This window comes from Gopherus evgoodei, chromosome 4 (genome assembly GCF_007399415.2).
Source record: "Gopherus evgoodei ecotype Sinaloan lineage chromosome 4, rGopEvg1_v1.p, whole genome shotgun sequence".
Taxonomy (NCBI): Eukaryota; Metazoa; Chordata; order Testudines; family Testudinidae; genus Gopherus; species Gopherus evgoodei.
In genome coordinates this window covers 59,971,545-59,991,811 of record NC_044325.1, presented here as the reverse complement: position 1 = coordinate 59,991,811, position 20,267 = coordinate 59,971,545, and the positions used below count along the sequence as shown (strand labels likewise).

Genomic DNA, 20,267 nt, shown 5'->3' with positions numbered 1-20,267 from the left:
CCTGGGATCAACATAGCTACAACAATCCTGCATATACTAATAGTCTGACAAAATAAAAAAACCCAGAACTATAATCAAATCAGTACAATAGCAGAGTCTGAACACCCTGAAACCCCTGCAGAACTTACTTCTTTTAGTTTGATCGCAAGTGTTGTTCTCCTCTTCTTTAATCTAGCCTGGTTCTGAGCCTCTAATTTAAAAAATAATATAGTAGAAGAAGAAAAACTGCAATATCTAAAAATATGAGCAATTAAAAATTTATTAAAAATCTGCATCTTTCCCTTATCTCCCTTTGTCATCCTTGTCATGCTGTCTGGAGTGGCTCATGACCTTGAGTGCCAGGTGCACTCAGGGCAGAGTGTCAAGGAACAGGACATAAACCCCAAGCTGACTGTATGTTATATAATTAGATTTCATCAACCAAGTAACAAGTGTAAACTCCTAACGCACTATAATAGCCTTAATATGGAGTCACAGACAGTCCTCTTGGTCGCTCCGGTCTATCTTGCCACCCATGCATGCCTGCCTTTTGATAGATGGTCCCTTACAGCAAAAATCACAACAATATTCAAGTTACTCCCAGTCCCAAAGGTCAATTGTATCTTAGATCTCTTACCAAAGATAATACTTGTAGCCAATCCTGTACTAAACTAACTCAAGATTTATTAGCTAGGAAAAAGAAATTAGAGTTATTTACAAGGTGAAAGCAGGTAAACATACATGCACAAATGAGTTACAGTCTTATATTTGAAAAAGTAATAGACACTGCTGTAATATGTGAGTGCTGTATGTCCATTCAGTCTAACCTAAGCTAAGCAGCTTGGAGAACCCCTGCTTATGCTTAGAAATTTTGTCCTCTCCAAGTTCCAAGCAGCATAGTGATATTTTTTCTTGACAGGGATGTGACATTATTGACATAAACTGTGACTGTATAATCTGATTCATATATTGACCTGGGTCTGGGACTTGGTCCTTTCCAGTTAGGAGAACCTTTTGTCTGTTACTGGGGTATTGGTTTTCATAACCATTCATCCCCATAATGAGTGGCACTGATGGTGATACTGGGAAATTGGAGTGTCTAAGGGAATTGCTTGTATAACATATGGTTAGCAAGTGGGGTAAAATCAAAGCCCTCTCTGTCTGACTGGTTTGGTGTGCTTTAATGGTAAAGGAACCCCAGCCTTGGGCTATAACTACCCTGCTCTAAGCAATTTGTCCTGAATTGATAGTCTCAGAAGTGTCCCACCCAAGGCAGCATCCTTACAAGGGCTTTTTATCCCCTTCCCCCAGAGCTCAGGCTGATGGGATGACGGTTTGTGCATGTCTCTAGTTCATAGGAGGGGTGGGAAGCAATCAGCAAAGTCTTTTGTCCATTGATGTTCCACAGTGGCTTGTCTGATGTCTTTAGGCCTTCCTTGTTGGGGAGGAGATGACACTTCTTGTGGTAAACTAGTATTTCACACTTGGTAATGCTTCTCCCCTGACTCTGGCATTTTGCAGTTTTAGCAAACACTTTAATATTACCTTAAACATAGCATACAGAGATTATAATTAAGGCCTTGGCTACACTGGAGAGTTGCAGCGCTGGTAGTGGCTTTATAGCGCCGCAACTTAGTTCCCGTCCACACTGGCAAGCCACATACAGCTGTATCTCCTTGGCTATAGCGCTGGTTGTACTCCACATGGACCAGAGGAATAAAGAGAACAGCACTGGTGCTGCAGTGCTGGAGTGCCACTGTAAACAGTGATTAATCTTACTATGCTGTAACTGACCTCCGGAATTTTCCCATAATGCTTTTAATTAAAGAACTCTCTTTGTTTTGTTATGATGCCTCTCTTTGTTTTGTTGTAAACTCGGGGCTCCAGGAGCTGCTTATCTAAAAAACAAACACAGCTACTGTTTGCTCGAGCAGAGGCAGGCAGGGAATGTCCACAGCTAGTGTTTGCTTGAGGAAAGAAACAGCATGGCGGGCGGGGGGGGGGGGAAACGGGGAGTCCGTAGGAGCAGCTGCTTATCTGGTCTGAAGGCTATTTGCATTTAAGAGTGAATGAAAGAGGGGTGGGGGAAATGATCAGAATTTGCAAGGCAGGGTGCTGACACAGTGTCAGTTCCAAAAATCCACTCACTCTCTCTCCCCCACGCTCCCTGTCACACTCCACTCCACCCCCCTCTTTTGAAAAGCACGTTGCAGCCACTTGAACGCTGGGATAGCTGCCTATAATGCACCACTCCCAACACCGCTGCAAATGCTGCAAATGTGGCCACACTGCAGCGCTTTCCCTACACAGCTGTAGAAAGACAGCTTTAACTCCCAGCGCTGTACAGCTGCAAGTGTAGCCAAACCTAAGACTAATACATGCAGCATCCTACAAGAATTTCATACAGTTTGAACACTAAACACATTCTCATAATTCTAATATCTATTTTAACAATACTAACACACAGGAGAGCCAAGTTGCTTTCCAGCTATGCATTTTCCAGTTTTTAGTGAGGCCTGGGGGTCTTGGCATGGACTATCACCTGGTTTGCCAGCATCACAATCTCTTTGATGGTAAGCTCCTGGGGAAATGGGCCTCTCTTTTTATTTGTCTTTGAAGTGCCATGTATACCTAATATACTGTACAAATAATTCATAATTATACACAAATGTTGCAGTATCACAGCTCAAGATGAGCAAAGTGATGAAGACCTAGGATTTCTGAACTTCCTGTCTCTTGGTGGACTGGTAGGCTCTAATCCTCAATTGTGTAAAGTAGAGCTCTGTTTGCAGACATGAGCCCTATTGACTTTGAAATTAATATATAAAGCCCTACAAAATGTTCTGGCAATTTATCTGTTAGAATTTGTTGAATGTAGCTTTTTGTTATCAATGCGATATGATACTTTAAGTACTATTTGTCATTACTTTCAATATTTATATTTTTGCACAAACTGATGTGTTTCTCAAATTCATTTTAATTTAGTAAAACAAAGGTAACTGTTTAAGTTGGCTTTCTGTCTCATTGAAGGCAGATAAACAACATTTTCATACCTAGCATGTTTTTGCTTTCCCTTTCTTTTTGGGAGAGGAAAGGAGAGGGGAAGAGGATGGGAGCTTCCTAGGATTCTTTGGAGTCTTGCTGATTATTAGTTGGTTTCTTTGATTTCTTTGCAGTCTTCATCCTCAAAGTACTCATTCTGTGGGAACTATTTGAATTCGTTAAAAGGACTGAATGTGCCTCCCTTAAGAGCCTGTTGATCCCTCTTCTTGTATGGGGATGACACTCTGTATCTCCATTTCTTTCAGCCAAGTGAGAGCATTTGAAAGTCGTTCTGTCAAGGTGAGACAAGGTTGTGACTGAGAGGAATCTGGTTAAAGCCCAGTCTGGAGGGGATGGCAGGTTGGGCGCAGCAAACAAACAAAGGATATAGACAAGGATATTGCAGCCCCTCCGATTTTGTTCAGCATTGGTTATCTGAGCTCACCATTTGAGGGTCTTGTTGCTCCCACTTTCTTTTGGAAGATTGACTAGCAGTAGTAACCCAAACGGCTTTCTCCCATCTCCTCTGGTTCAGAGGTCGTGACCTTTATTCTTGGATGCAGATCTTGCTACCATAATTCGTGCAACTGTCAGCTCAAGTTTTAGTGGATGGGGCTACACCTTAGATCTATTTTGAAGCTAAATCTATTGCAGAATGAGGATGTTTGCAGGGTATTCCACTGTGAGCACATGACACAAGGGTTCTTTCTACCTGCTGGTTTTCAGGTAGAGTTTAAGGAGTGATTTTGAAGACTTTTATGGCTTGAGGCCTCCCAGTCTGAGAGACCACCTTTATCTCTGGACAGTACTGCTGTAGTTGTGCTAATTGAGATGCTTGAGTGGAGTCTCCATTAGTATATAGGAAGGAGAATTTCTGATAGGATGTTTTCTGTGTAGAGCCTTTAGTTTTGGAATTCACTGCTGACTTGAAATAAAGTAGCCTGAATTTGCTGCTGTGACAGGTATACTGCATAGCCTCTGTATTGGAGCATGTGTTTTGGGATGAGGGAAATATGTGTGATGATCTATGTCATGAGGCTAAATGCCTTTATGAGATCTGAGACAACAAGGTTTTGAACATGGGGTGTCTTAGCAGCTAAAACCACATAGGAAATTTTAGTTAAAATATAACCTAAGCGAGGATTTGGCTAGGCTCTATGCGGTAACAGCTGCACATTTATGAAAAGGGCTGTGATATGGTCATAGGTGGTCAAGACCTCAGTTGTACCAGTCAGATGAAAGGTATATCTGTAGCTAAGCAGTCACTAACACCTTACTGGGAGGTGGTACTTCTTTTTCTGTTCAGCATTTAGAAAAAGATGTTTTGTGTTTCTAGTTATGTAAAATACAATTTTTTTTCTAAATATTTATTAAAAATCAGTCACTAAATAAATTGCAGTCCAGTAGAGGTAGAGTAAGGCCCGAATGGAAAACCTGAACCACTCCATACTTGAGGATATTTGGAGCAGGATCTCAATGTTGTACCTAATTTCTCACTTTTAATTGAAAAATCCTAGCCTGTACTAGGCCTGCCCTGGACTGTGTTATTTACGTATGTCTTTTTGACTAATTCGTTATTTGTCAGATCCAATGCAATATGTCCATGGAAGTCTGGAAAGCTGTACAAGACACCTGCTGTTTGTGGGCATTGTCATTTTCTGCATAAGAACACATGCTTGTTAGTTTTCCATCTAAACCAATTTACACTTCTTCACTTAAATCTTTATATGGACTAGATAATTCAAGCTTAAAGCAATCCCCCTCTGACAGCAATATTTATTTGTTGGAAATATTCTGCACATCCTGAATCTCTCAAATAGCTGGAAGTAAATGTTGTATGAAAATTACATATTCTCAGATATCGTCAGAAAGTTCCAGAAAATTTCAGACTATAGTATTGTTAATATAGCTGGACAAAATATTCAGCTAGAAAACTGTTCTGTTTGACATTGCCAATTCTTTGAAGTCTAAAACATCAATTTCAACAAATTACTGCTGGAAACCAGGGAGGAACCCTATGAAATCCTGCCACGCAGGTTTCAAACTCTGACTAATATCCTGCCAGTTCACCTGCCTGGCTCCTGGGCAGCCCACTTGCTGGGCTCTTGGAGAACCTGGGCTTCCAAGTTTATGGCTCCTCAGCTGCTTTGTAGCTTGCCTAGTGGACTGCCCTTGGAGCTAGGGCTTCCAAGGAACTCTTGTTCGATGAGGAACCGGGAGTCTGGCTCTGCACCTGGCCATCTCCCTGAGCTACTCTCCTGGAGGGCAGGCAGTCAGCTATTCTGTAAAAAATTGCAAAAAAAGTCTGTCCTTAAATCAGCTATTGTCTTCTGAGAACTTTACAAATATCTAAAAAGCAATTCAGAGATGATCCAAGAATTTTCTTTTTCTTTGCATTTTCTCATTTCTGTCATTTAATGACATCTGAATTTTAGGCAGTGGAGGATGGGGAAAATAAGTGAAGCTATTTTGCTAAGCTTCATACACAACCCAAGTTCTTCCCATTTGTGATGCCAAAGTGCGATAATATTCACAATAGATTGTGCAGATCTCCATAAGATCATCTTCCCTGTGCACTTTGATCAGCAGTGAAATTATTTAGATTATTGGCAGGTAAATATTCATAGGACTTCAGAGTTAACACTTCACTGAGGTGAAGAGTGCCATTTTACTCTTAGAACTCTTGTTTCAGGCTGCCTGCTTATCACTGTAGACACCACTCCTTTGATTTGATATCCAGTTTACATTTTGAACATTTTCTTCTTCATGACCGTAAAGACTAGACACTATATTATTATTTGTTTTGTTTTTAAAAATATGTAGATCCTGAACCAGAGGATAGTAGCTGCAAAAGTAGTGGTCTGCAGACCCCGCCCTCACCAGTCCATGATCCAGCCCAAGCTGACACACTCATTTTTAGAACATTGGGGTTTGGATTTCCTAGTTTAGAATTACCCTAACCAGAGGTCTCAGTATTACCCATAAAATTGTCAGCTGTGTGGCCTAGAGGCCACCCTTGTCCTGGATCTTCAGGATGTTTGTTGTTGGTGAATTCAAACAAACAATTTCTATTCACTTCTAAAGGGGACCAACAATACAAGAAGATAATATTATTGTATACATTTATTTTTTGATAACTAATATTCTAAATGCATATGGAAATTGGGTGCAATCCCATGTTGTTATAATTAACCTTTTAGCCACAAGATTAGTTCTTAAGAGCTATAATTTATAGCAAAATACAGTTAATTGATAATATCCCTATTGTTTTTAGATTAATAGTGTTTGTCCTTTGTCCCAGCCCCAGTTTAGAACCCACAGGAATAAGATACAACATTGATATCTGGTAACTGCATATCTAAACTGAATCGGTATGCCAATGTGTTTTTCTGTGTAACTTTCTCTAGCATAGGTGACTCAGCACAGTCAACTTTTGCACAAAGAAAGGCATACATCAGAAAAGTACACTAAATCCATATATCCTGTTTCCCATATGCTTTTTTGACTGATTGCTAAGCAGATAGAATGATAAGTAATAAAACACCCCAACTGTATTTTGTATTGCTTGTTATGAGTGAGGAAGAAAGTACATTGACACTGCAGTTATGGATTGAACCATTATATCGGCATCTTTTTTAAAGTAATTCTACATATTGCTGTTGAAGGTGCTATTCATAACATGAACATTTCTTCTCTCAACCCATTTTCATCATAGACAGTGCTTTCTCTTCTTCAAACACTAGATGTCTATGACATGTATACCTGATGTTTTCTTTATTTGTTTAAAAGTGTGTAAGCCTTCTGTTGACCATAGTTCTTTTGCTAATCAACCACCCATTTCTGATTGCCCATTTCTGGTTTTTTAATTACACTTCTAACAGTAACTCTCAAGATTGTTTTTCAGTTTTTTATGTCAGAGCACAGAGCCAACTTTCTCTATGTAATTCATGCGCTTTACATTTTTTTTAATTATATTTCTTTTTTGCCACCTATTTCTTTTAGATGTCAATTCCATGTTTTGACTGGCTCAACTTGAATGTTTTCCTTTTTTGTCAAGTGTGTGTGTGAAATTTTATATATATATATACTAGATGCTTTTATATATAAGCTTTTGGATTCGGCTGCTTCCTGACTGTATCTTTATTGATCATTATCCCTATATGTTCAGTACTACTAACTCCAAGCATTCAAAAATCACGAGACAAGCCCCAAAATCCTGAAATTGACTTAAAATCATGAGATTTTTAAAAATACTATATCTGCCATTCTTTTTATTTTCGTTCTGGATTTTCAGCTCTTTGAGTTCATGTTTATAAGATTTTTCTTTGCATTCTCATGGATTAGAAACACTTTTTTAAAAAGTGAAAGTGGAGATTTTCCTGTAATCATGACTCCAGCATGTGTGGCTTTAAAAAAAAATACTGAATATCATGAAACTCAAAAAAAAAATCATGAGAGTTGTGAACACTGTTTGTTGCATATGTAAGAATAATACATCAGGATTTCCGTTAAGGAGGCTGGCTCAGTTAATCACTGAAATCTTGGCTCAAGAGACATTGACATGCTATGAAATTCCATGTGCTTGGAACACTTGAATCACTTTGATTCCACTTTTAAAGATTCATGACTATGCTTCCTCTTTGAAACTGCTCCTCAGTGGTACTTTGAGTACTTTGATAAATCAGAGTAGGGCACTGCCCCAGGCCTTATATGCAATTTGAATGGATTCAGTCATCCCTTAAGAAATTCAGGGATTTCCCTCAATTTAGCAGGTCATGAAGAAATATGGAACAATCCAGCAAACTTCGGGAGTCTCAAAATATCAGTTTGTCTAGACAGTGATGCTACTGGGAAGAAACTGATTACAAGACCTTCTGATTCTGACCTGAACAAAAATTTTGAAAAAAATTGTGTTACTTCGTATAAAACTTCTAATTTAAAAATCAATTGAAACATCTAACAAATATTAAAACTAGTATAAAAAAGTGACTGAATTCCAAAGCTTAACTAAAAACACATATGTTCAAACACCCCGTCATTTATTGCTTCTAATCTCAGGGCAAGCAAGCTGGCAAATACCGCAGTACTTAATTTTTCCTTTATTTTCTGCAGGCCCAATAGAAACAAGAATAGCTGTTAAAACTACTTTTACAGTGAAAAGGAGATTTTTCTTTGCAGTGGCAGAGATAATGGAGGTCAAGTCCCTTTAAAAAGGCACCATGCATACACCTAAGCATATTATGCAAGTGACAAAAGGAGCTGTACAACACAAATTTTTACATGGGACTGGAAAATGAGTCTGACTCTCATTCATCTGGCAGAAGCAGCAGCTCCTGTCCAGTGGGGCTGGGCCCGACTCCCTGCTCTGGGTGATGTAACGTGGTGCATGATGTCATGTGGTGCTGTGACCCTGTGGACCATGTCACAGTGCTACTCACTCAAATTTGGTCTCTGTCATGATGGAGGGGCAGTTGGGCCAAACCTGAGTGATGCTGTGACCCTATGCACCAGGTTGTAATGCTGGGAATGGGGACCAGGCCCAGCCCAGTGGGACAGGAGCTGTCACTGTAGGGTGAGTGTAGATGGACTCACTCTCCAGCCCACGACAAATGACCCATCACTCCCCTGCTTTAAAACTTACTTCTGTCACTGTTGGTTTCTCTATCTTAATATATACTTAGGGTTTAAATCCTCACAAGACCCCACAACTTGAGTAGTGATCAGATGATGTTCTTCAGAATTATATTCTTAATGATCTTCTTGTATTCCCTCATACTGGTCTAATTACTTCTTAAAACCATGGTTGTCTTTTATGCTCATGACATGTACGTTTGACTGAAGTCCCTTGATGACTTAAGTCTTTACACTTCAGGTATTAGAGTGAAGACAAGTTGAATTCATTTTTACATGTCTTAATTTAATGTACTTTATTCTTTCTCTTATTACCCAACAAAAGTGGTTTCATACTTTTCTTTTAATGTATTGAATGGTTTTTTTAAAAAATAGTAACTGAAATATAGCATACTACTCTTCGTTCAGGAGACTGGAAAGAGGAGGGAGCAGGGGGTTGGAGGGCAGGGCATGGGGCTGGAGGGCTGAATAGGGGAGGAGAAATGGGAGCAGGAGACGGGGGAAGCTTGTCGGCCTAGACAGTTAAGGAGAGGAGGAGAGGGACTAGCAGGAGGCTAGAGGGCCAAGGGGGGGAGAAAGGAGCTAGGATGCAGGAGGGAATGGTGTCAAAAAAGCCAAAATGCAGTTGGTGGGTTGCCTTAGTAAAAAGCTTGGGAACCATTGGACTAGCTCACCTCTCAAGGTTCCTTCTGGCCCTGTTTCTATGATTCTGTGAAAATGGAATTTATTATATATAGAAGAGAATTGTAATTACTCCTGGTTGAAACTTGGAATTTCTGGTTCATGAGAAGTTTTGACATTTCAAAATTTGGTTTTGGTCCAAATTGAAATGAAAACAAATATTTTTGAAATTTCCTGTGAATTGAAATGTCTGAAAAAAATTGGTTTTGGCATACTTGAGGCATTTGGAATTCCAAAATTTTGTAGTCAGCCCTGCACTTTTAGATATTTATGTAAGTAATATAGATAAGATATACATATTGATTAAGGCTGAAACACAAGTAGAAGAATCAGAAGGCTTGAGGCCTGCAAAAGAGGTTAGCTTAGCCAGACTAATCAAGCCTTAAATTGTAGGTTCACATGAATAAGTAATGGTAAGTGATCTTTATTCACAAAATGTGGTGTTGCAGTAAGCAATTGTGTTTAAGAACTGGTGGAGTTGAAGTAAGAAACCACAAAACATAAATTGCTGATATTTTAAGAGATTCCTGAGAAATACGTATTACAGAAAAGTTATAGCAACCCATTGAAGTAAATGATTAATTAACCTGTAGAACCTGGGGACCCCAACATAAGTGGGATGTGAAAGTTGAGATAAGGAAAAGGGGATGGACTGGTCAAGAATATGTATGATACACAATGACATGCACTACAAAACATTATAAAACCTGTTACCTGGCCTATGTGCTGTGGGATACACTGGAACTTGCCAGACTGATATCTACCTGTTGATCGTCTTACCTACTTTGGGATTCCCTGCGAGAAAAAAGTAAGGAACGCACATGCTGGACATTCAGTATTATCTTTCTCTCCTTTGCTATATTGCAGTGTTAATAAGTGTGAATATAATGTTACTGGAATATGCTTCATGAAAAAGGTCTCTTGTAAAGTATCATTACAAAACTTTTAATGTACTGAGTATGTTCATCCTATTTGTATGAATGTATCATTCTTGTATCTGAAACTAGAAATATGAACTGTAACTCTGAGGTCCTATTGTTATGCAAAGTGTGGGTCATTAATGGTAGTTTGGAATCTTGATGGCTCCCATTAACCAGGACAATTGACTGTAGATGGCTCTGTTTACTTGCAAGCCTTCCTGTGAGTCAGGCCAGGAAGAATGAAGGCTTGGAGTCTCACAGGACATGTGACCATGTCACCTGGTACTGGAATCCACCTTAAAACTGGTGCTTTTCCATTTAGAAGAGGGGGTGGGGACTCAGAGAGACAAAAGATTCCCGCCTTATGCCAAAGCTATAAAAGGGGATGGAACAGAACAAAGGGGGCTGCAGTCATGAGAAATCCCCTAGCCACCATCTGACCTAGAACGAGGACTGTACCAGGGGAAAGGATTGGGCCCGGACTAAAATGAAGTCTAGGTCTGTGAAAGAAGCTTATTGGAACATCTATGAGGGTAAGATTTCATCTATATTCAGTTTCCTACTGTATTAGGCTTAGACTTGCATGTTTTATTTTATTTTGCTTGGTAACTTACTTTGTTCTGCCTGTTATTGCATGGAACCACTTAAATCCTACTTTTTATATTTAATAAAATCACTTTTTGCTTATTGCTGAACCCAGCGTTAGTGACTAATACCTGGGGGAGCAAACAGCTGTGCATATTTCTCTACTATTGTGATAGAGGGTGGACAATTTATGAGTTTATCTGTATAAGCTTTATATAGAGTAAAACGGATTTATTTCAGGTTTGGACCCCATTGGGAACTGGGTATCTGGGTGCTAGAGACAGGAGCACTTTCTAAGCCATTTTCTGTTGAGTCTGCAGCTTTTGGGGGATGTGGTTCAGACCTGGGTCTGTGTTTGCAGCAGACTAGCATGTCTGGCTCAACAAGACAGGATACTGAAGTCCTAAGAGGGCAGGAAGAACGGGCTCAGAGGTACTCTGAGCCCGTCAGGTGACAGTCCCAGGGGGGTTTCTGTGACCCAACCCGTCACACATACTCTTTCCTATTTTCTTCCCTTATAACATAAAAATCCCAAATTGCCAGTTCTTGTCCTCTTTGCATCTGCAGATGCTGAAAGTGCCTGCCACCTGACTTTTTTTCTTGCTATCACTACCCTACACTGCTTTGGTGTTGCAGCCTCCTAGTACATATGGAAAACTCCTTGCATTCACATACAACTTGTATTGACAGTGCACTGGTGTTTACACCACTATAGTGGTTGCACTTTTTTTTGAGCAACATCTAAGTACTGTTGTATTTTGCACTGTATCCCTCTGAGCCAGTATGGACAGAAAATTTAAGCTTTGCACTCTAGGGTGCCATTGCCATTGGAACCCTCTCCTCCCTTCTCTCCTTGGTGATGATTTTGACAACTCAGACCACTGGTTCTGTATGCCGGACTCTTTCATCAAGGGACTGAAATTGCTCGCAATAAATAGTCCCAAATTAGACTGCCCTTGTGATAAATAGCTAAGGAGAAGAATGAATCACTTGTTTGCTATCTGTGTCATATAGCACTGTACAAATCATTATATTCAGTCCTGGGTCTTATCTGTTGGGTTTCGTTTTCACTGTGCCATCTTAGACCGACAGATATTAATGTTTGCTTAAGGAGGAGGTAAAACACACTTTGCTGGGTGTCAGCTCCTATTAAATAGATTATTTTTACAATATTTAAATTAACCGATGAAGACTATTTTATTTTATATCCTTATTACAGAATTAAGCATCTCCTTTAAAGAGCAGTCTCCATTATCACTCATCAGGAATATTTATATTTTAGATACTTCCTTTTTAGTTTGGCTGGAATAAACTTTACACTGGTCAGTAAGTTGGTATGCTACAGTATATCTGTTTACAGCATGCTAGAAAGTGTACTAGATATACAGTACACTCTATCGATGTGCAACACACTGTATCTAAGTAATTCAAAGACTTGGACATTTGCTTCTACCCAGAGGTGATATGTTTAAGCAGAAGATTGGGTACACTATTTCTTATAGAGCCGTAGAGTTTAAGGGCAGAAGGGGCCACTAGATCATCTGCTATTGCCCCAAGCTTCGAGATTTTTTGGAAGAAGGTAACTTCAACAAATAAAAAAATCTTATAACTAAGAGTTGTAGCATTCCAAGCCACTGAAATTATTCTGGAGTTTGCCAATCCAAAGAGTTGATGTAAAAGTCAAGAAATTAACAAGACTGCTACTCCCAAATGGTAAATAATACTCTGCTTCTTAAATAAAATACATGGTTTAAAAACCACACCAAACCATTTTTTAAGACTGGTCTTTTTTTCTTGACTACTTTGGCATGTTCAAGATCCTTGAGATACTGGAACTTTAAAATATTAATCTACACGCTGCCCCTACAGAAATGTTAATTTACTTCTGAGTCAGAAAGTGGAGAATTCCTCTTTGGTAGCTGTAGAGGAGTTAGCCAATCTGGAAACAGGCAGCAACTAAGGAGCTGAGGAATTGTATCTTATGTACAAACTGGTTAAGATTCCTATTTGGTTTTGTATTCCTTACTTTTGGTGTGGTTTACATTGTTTACTCTATGAGTTATGTACTTAGACTTTAAATCTGATGAGTTTCATGTTTATTTATAGGTTTAAGGGAAGAGAGATATTGAAGAGATGACATTATAGGTTGTTTTTGCCTGTCCTTGTTATTTTGTCCCATATTTTTCTCTTTTTACCAACCAAATAAATGTAAAACTACCAGTAATTTCTCCCTTTGATCTTTTATGTCAGTCCAGATGCAATGATATAGCTCCTTCTAGCTGGCAAAAATAGTTAAAACAATTTAAACAAGGTCTATGCATAAGATGCTTCCTGGGTCACAGACGTCAACTGTTTCTGTCTCCAACTGGTAGAAAACCAAGTATCCTTCCCCCCTCCCTAAAGAAACAATTAAAAGAAAGGCACACACAGTCAGACTCCTCTGCCACAAAGAAAGAGAGAATATTTTTGTTTATTTTGTTGCTCTAGTTCTCTGTACTAGGCACCATATAAAACCCTAAGATAGTGAAACTTTTCAGTTAAATTTTGGCCTTAGTTTTTTTGGTGGCCAACAAAAAATGTTGAATTTTGTTGAACGACTTCTGTAGTTTGATCACAACTATTCCCAAGAGACAGATACAGTACATATTCTATAGCCATCTGCTAGTTTAAGTCTCTCTTTCCAGGGCAAATGAAATACCTCAAAGGGAAATGCTTCTCTTAAACATGTTCAGTCTGGTCTTTGCTCATCACTCATTACAGTTAGAGTCTCTGAGTCCGCCCTACTGAGTCAATAGGAATTGTACTAGGGAGCAGGAGCAGAGCCATGTTCCATTGGCTGAATATGTTTAACTGGAGACAGGGAGGAGGAGAGTAGCTTTAGTTGCCAAATGTGTGGCTGCTTCCTTAGTGCCATATGAGGGACTGACTACCTTTGGACCCTCGGTCTCACTTGCAACAAGCTTTCTTTAAAGAATGTGAGCAAGCACCAACTGTGATTTATGAATACAGGCACTGACAGTTACTCCACTTACTAAACACAACAAATAGTCAGCTTTTGTAGTCTGGTTTGCTTATTGAAAGAAAGCGCTCTACCAAGCATGTAATTAGTGTAGCTAATATTATCCTAGAATGCTTTCAAGTCAGTAGAGAGAAGACTGTTTTAGGTCTTTAATTATGTTTTCAAAGCTAAAATGCAAGTATATTTTCATGACTAAGCAGTTATGTCTTGACAACCCCATCTTCCCCTGAAATTCAAGCTTAATTTTATGCAGACCCATATGGTTTTCTTCCATTTCATTACTCTGAACTGTGAATTGTATTAGTTAGAGTCCTGTTTATTGGACTCATGATGAGTTTAAGGATATACTCATTTATTTTTACCTATTGTACCATACTCAAATAGCAATCAAATACATATTATTGTATGAAGTCTTTTATCGTGTGGTCTGTGATTTGCAGTTACAATTTTATAAAATATATAATAAAATCTGAGTCTGACAAAATATTAAAAATAGTGCTAGGGTTTCAGATCACGACCAAAGCCAGGAACAGTACTTTATTTCTTTGTAAGAAAACAATTATCTGTAAATAGATCTATGAACTGTATATTCTGTTCATTCATATTTGATTCATATTTTTTCATAGATTAATATATTTAATGTTATAAGGGTGCGTTAGATTATCTAGTATGACTTCCTGTATAAAGCAGGCAATAGAATTTCACCAAAGTACCCCTGCATTGAGCCCAGTAACATGCTTGACTGAAGAATATCTGCTACACAGGCATTCTGCCTTCTAAAAAGGCATTAAAGACATTAAGGCCTTGGCTACACTCACACTTTACAGCGCTGCAACTGGGGTGTGAAAAAACACCCCCCTGAGCGCTGCAAGATACAGTGCTGTAAAGCGTCAGTGTAATCAGGGCAGCAGCGCTGGGAGCGTGGCTCCCAGCGCTGCACGCTACACCTGTAAGGGATGTGGTTTACATGCAGCGCTGGGAGAGCTCTCTCCCAGCGCTGCCGCTCTGATTACACTCACATTTCAGAGCGCTGCCGCGGCAGCGCTCCCGCAGCGCTGCCAGGGCAGTGCTTTGAAATTCCAAATGTAGCCAAGTCTCTCTCTTCCCTGGGTAGGCTGTTCCAATGTTAATTACCCTCACTGTTAAAAATTTTTTGCCTGATTTTTAATTTGAAATTGTCTTGCTTTAATTTCCAGCCATTTGTTCTTGTTATGCTGCTTTTCTCTGATGTACGAAAAAGCACTGTGGTGCCTAGTATTTCTTCTCCATCAAGGTACTTACACATTGTAAGCAAGTCACCTCTCAGTCTTCTTTTTGATAAGCTTTAAGGTTTCTAAGTCTCTTGCTGTAAGGTATTTTTCCAGCCCTCAAATCACTTGGCTTTTTTCTGCACCCTGTCCATTCTATGTGTAGATGTTATCGGCTTTAAAATTGAATACAATTCAGTGAAAGATTTGAATACTAAATGTAGATATTCCTTCAAAACTTTTTGTGTGTGATAGAAGCATGCTATCAACTCCACTTTGTACCTCAAAAATCAAATCCCAAGTTTCTTCAGTTACCTCAGTTTACCTCAATTTGAAATACATTCCCACTCCACCCATACACTTTTTACTCCTCTCCCCATGTGAGAGCTATTTGTATTATCCTCTGTCGCTGTTAACACCATTGTCAGTATGGCCACATATATCACATGATCCTGGAATATGCATGCTAATCAATGTGACTTACATTTTCTTTGTCACCTTTATAGCAGGCCTACTCTTCAGAAGCTTCAACCTATGTTTTTTTGGCGTGGAAGCACAGTATGAAATGGCACTGTGTCTAGAGTGTCATGATGTTTTCATAGACAGAGGCTTTTTTGACTTTTATGTCATTAATCTGAATCACTTCTTTATTTTTTACAGAGTACCATGCTGCAATTTTGCAATTAAAGAGGGAAAACAAGGAAGAAGTTGAAAACTTAAAGGTACATCTTTTTAATGATTCTGATTTGTTATAGAAGTGATTTTTCATTCTTTAAATCTTGTGCAAATTGCGGATTTAAGTAATCCAGTATATGATTTATGTTTTGATATTAAACATATATTTTTTCTCTCTCTAAAAGTTAGTTTTCAGCTGACGGGCAGCTCAATTAACGATAGTTTACTTAAAATCCATATGTGCAGTCACAAATCATTTTTAAAGGGATTTAGCATTTTTTCAAATGTTCTTTTTGTAAGCTTGCTGATTTGTATCACTCATGCAGGGCACAGGGCAAATTAATCTCTTTGATACATCAGCACTGTAATTTGTAAACTCATTAAGCATATTAAAGCTCCATGACTTAACTCATTGCTTTTTCTTTTAAGTAGCAGCATAGATTTCTTATAAAGTGCAGTTATTCTCCAAAAACTGCCCATAGGAATTGCATTTGTGGGGCTGTGTGTCTGTGATTTCATATTTTGCTACCTTTATGAGTAAAATAATGTTTGTTTTCCTAAATGCCACCTCTGAAAACCCAGTCTGGTTTCTGACTGTTAGAGCTAGAAAGATCACAGTTCAACATAAATAGAAAAAGTTCTGCTATCTGAATTTAATTAACTATCCTGTGGATGGTATATGAACTCATCAGAATCTAGCCCACTCTTCATAGAATCATAAAATATCAGGATTGGAAGGGACCTCAGGAGGTCATCAAGTCCAACCCCCTGCTCAATGCAGGACCAATCTTCCAAAACAATGTTGGCTCTGCAGTGCTAACTGAAGTAAAAAGTAGTAAAAGCATACTTTCATCACAAAAGCAAACCGGTGTGGTTGAATATATAGCACAGGAGCCGATCTGTTGAACAAGAAGATGGTGCCAATTTTAAACACTTTGAATTATCTTCTGGTCAAACTACATGTCATAAACAGATAGCTAAGGGTTAATGTCTCTTTCACCAGAAGCACCTGACCAGAGGACCAATCAGGAAACCGGATTTTTTCAACTTTGGGTGGAGGGAATTTTGTGTCTAAGTCTTTGTTTTCTGTCTGCCTGTTTTCTCTGAGCTTTGGAGAAGTAGTTTCTACTTTTTAATCTTTTGTTTCTAAGTGTAAGGACAAAGAGATCAGATAGTAAGTTATATGGTTTCTTTTCTTTGGTATTTGCATGAATATAAGTGCTGGAGTGCTTTGATTTGTATTCTTTTTGAATAAGGCTGTTTATTCAATATTCTTTTAAGCAATTAACCCTGTATTGTGTCACCCTTAATACAGAGAGACCATTTGTATGTATTTTTCTTTCTTTTTATATAAAGCTTTCTTTTAAGACCTGTTGGAGTTTTTCTTTACTTCAGGGAAATTGAGTCTGTACTCACCAGGGAATTGGTGGGAGGAAGAGATCGGGGAAATCTGTGTGTGTTGGATTTGCTAGCCTGATTTTGCATTCCCTCTGGGGGAATAGGAAAGTACTTTTTGTTTCCAGGACTGGGAACGGAGAGGGGGAGTCACTCTGTTTGGATTCACAGAGCTTGTATCTGTGTATCTCTCCAGGAGCACCTGGAGGGGGGAAGGGAAAAAGGATTATTTCCCTTTGTTGTGAGACTCAAGGGATTTGGGTCTTGGGGTCCCCAGGGAAGGTTTTTCAGGGGGACCAGAGTGCCCCAAAACACTCTAATTTTTTGGGTGGTGGCAGCAAGTACCAGGTCCAAGCTGGTAACTAAGCTTGGAGGTTTTCATGCTAACCCCCATATTTTGGACGCTAAGGTCCAAATCTGGGACTAAGGTTATGACACTACATAATGCTTTTCTAGCACTGCACAGTGAATTAGCTGTAATACTTGCACCATGGTACCACAGTATGTTTGTGCTGGGTTTTCAGTGTGTAAGTCACTGAGTTACAAACACATGCAGCATTTCCATTGTCAACATTAAGGCAAATAGAATTGAAAATAGCAGGTGGAAAAAGTCTGAGCCTGGTGACATGAAAGGCAACATGTTCTCAGAAACTTTACTAATAGATTCCACTTACTGGGTCTCCTCAAGTCCTGAATGTTGTATTTTTTACCTCCCTTACCCCACACACATTGACTTTTCTTGACCTGGCATAATTTTTTCAGTTTTCATCATTTTTCTTGAGTGTGAAATCTTGCCCCACTGAAAAGTCAATGAGAGATTTGCCATTGACTCCACTGGGACCAGGATTTCTTTTATATTGTTTGTTTTTTTAATTTTCTTCAAAATTCCTTGAAATGTATGAGTCGTGGTTTTTGATGCTGAAGACTTAGCATTTATTGATTTCTGTTTTTTAAAAGCATATTCTCAATGACTGTAGATTCATTAGTCAGATTATCATGTCATATAAAAACGTATAACATAGCAATATAAAAACAAGTCCAATTAGCCCAATTTCATAACAAAATCTGGCCATCCAGCTGAAGTCCTGTTCTTCTACTGTAGTTCCCACTACGCTAAAATTTTACTGAGAAAAACAGATGGGTTTTAAAGCATGCTGAGAAGATCAAAATGGGCTTTTGGGGGAACAAAATGGAATCAGTGTTTGACAAATCAGATGGCTTGATGACACACTCACGTTTAAGAAAGTCTTCATGGAATCATCTGATTGCCTAAAGAACGTCAAAAAGGCTTTTTAAAAAGTGTTTCTTGGTGTTTTAGTGCCCAGATACCTCTGGCAAGATGCCTCATGCTTGATTATATGGAAAAGGAGGGTAAACAAAATGAGATGAATGAAGAGAGGGACAAATAGTTTCTCTAGTCTCTCACTTCCTGGGCTATTAAAGAGATGGGTATGTTGCCCTTCTACTGCTTATTTTACTCCACCATTAAGTGGCATCTGTTGCTGTGGTGAGATGTGAAGATTTCTGCACATCACTCAACACTGGTTTTTCCAGATGATCGAAGAGTAGCATTGACAGGCTCTGAGGACAAATCTATGCAGACCTACTTGACTTAGATATGGAGATGCGGTGTAGAAAGTGGTGTTTAAAGTGTTGAGCTCCAAGGAATTTTATCCCCCAAATTACTAAAACTTTGTAGTCTAGAGAAACAAAAAATGGTAGGCCAAATCTTAATTGTATGTTTTAATATCAACTCATAGAATTGTAGGGCTGGAAGGGACCTCAAGAGGTCATCTAGTCCAGTCTCTTGCGTTCATGGCCGGGCTCTAGACTACCCCTGGCAAGTGTTTGTCTAACCTGCTCGTAAAAGTCTCCAGTGATGGTGATTCCCTAACCTCCCTAGGCAATCACAGCACAGGGTTATGATTCCCAATATTATAGTCACATTGTGTTCTTGGCATCCTTTAGGTGACACTATGCTTAAAGATAAGGAAAAGACTCACAATTATTAACCATGACTATTGGAAAAGAAAGATTGTCACAGTTAGCAGGCTAAAAGCACCGCTCACAGGGTTGGCCTTAGGGGTGGGCCGCCCAGGGTGCCATGGTCAGAGGGGCACCGTGTGGCAGCGCAGAGGTGCGTGTTGCCAGTGTAGTGTCAGAAACTGCTCCTGATTGGGTGGGGAGTGCTGCAAACTTGCAGAGGTGATGCGTGGGGGGGGGGGGGTGGCACCCAGATTTCTCCCTGCTTCCTCCTGGCAGAGAAATTGGGGCGGGGGAAGCAGTGATGCACAGATTCTGCTCCCTCCCCCTTTACTCTGCATCTCCCTAGGGGGACTATAAGGGGAGGTGAGGAGCAACGCTAGACTGCCTGCATCCAGGTCACTTTCCACACCTGGGCTCTGCTGTGAGTCAAGCATCAGGAGCTGCTGCTCTCCTGCCCTCCCCTTATGCAGCCCAAGTGGAGAAAGTAATTTGGAAGCAGGGATCCCTAACATTGCACCTCGCTCCCACCCCCTTACTCCCCAAGGGGGCCGGAGGAGCAGTATTCGGGGGAGGGAGGGAGGGAGTAGCTATACCAGCCCCTCCATGTATCCAGATCGTTTTCGCCACGTGGATGCGCGACGGAGTGCAGGGATCAGGAATGAAGGGGGCAAACTGCAGGCGTTGGGGACACAGGAGAGAGCAGGCATTAGGAGTGCAGGAAGTGGAGAATGCAGGGATTAGGGGTGCAGAAAGGGGGCAGGGGTTGGGGCAAAAGGGGCATTGTGCAGGGATTGGGGAAAAGGGGGTGAGGAGCTTTGGGAGCCCACTGGGACCAGGGACAGTGGGAGGCACCTATGGGGACCAGGGGCAATGTGGGGAGTACCGTGCCAATGGAGGCCAGGAGTGCCAAAATACAAGTTTGCCCAAAGTGCGATTTTCCTTGAGGCCTGGCCCTGCTGACCTCTCCTGGTCTCTTTGAATGCATTCCTTCCAGGTCTCGGGCCACAAGCCATCACCTTTGTTGGGGTGGAACCCCACATGATTCTCCCATTCTCAGACTAGGCCTTGGGCTTCAGTCCCCCTGTACTAACTGTCATTACTAGGGTT

At 40.0% G+C, this 20,267-nt stretch overlaps 1 protein-coding gene across 4 annotated transcripts in view; it reads left to right on the top strand.

Moving 5' to 3' along the window:
* FMN1 (formin 1) overlaps positions 1 to 20,267 on the top strand; it is a 361,845-nt gene that overhangs the window by 132,359 nt on the left and 209,219 nt on the right. For all 4 annotated transcript variants that reach the window (XM_030559410.1, XM_030559412.1, XM_030559413.1 and 1 more), the window contains one exon: positions 15,765 to 15,826. In XM_030559410.1, coding sequence (XP_030415270.1) covers positions 15,765 to 15,826 — 62 coding nt within the window. The remainder of the gene's footprint in view (positions 1 to 15,764; positions 15,827 to 20,267) is intronic.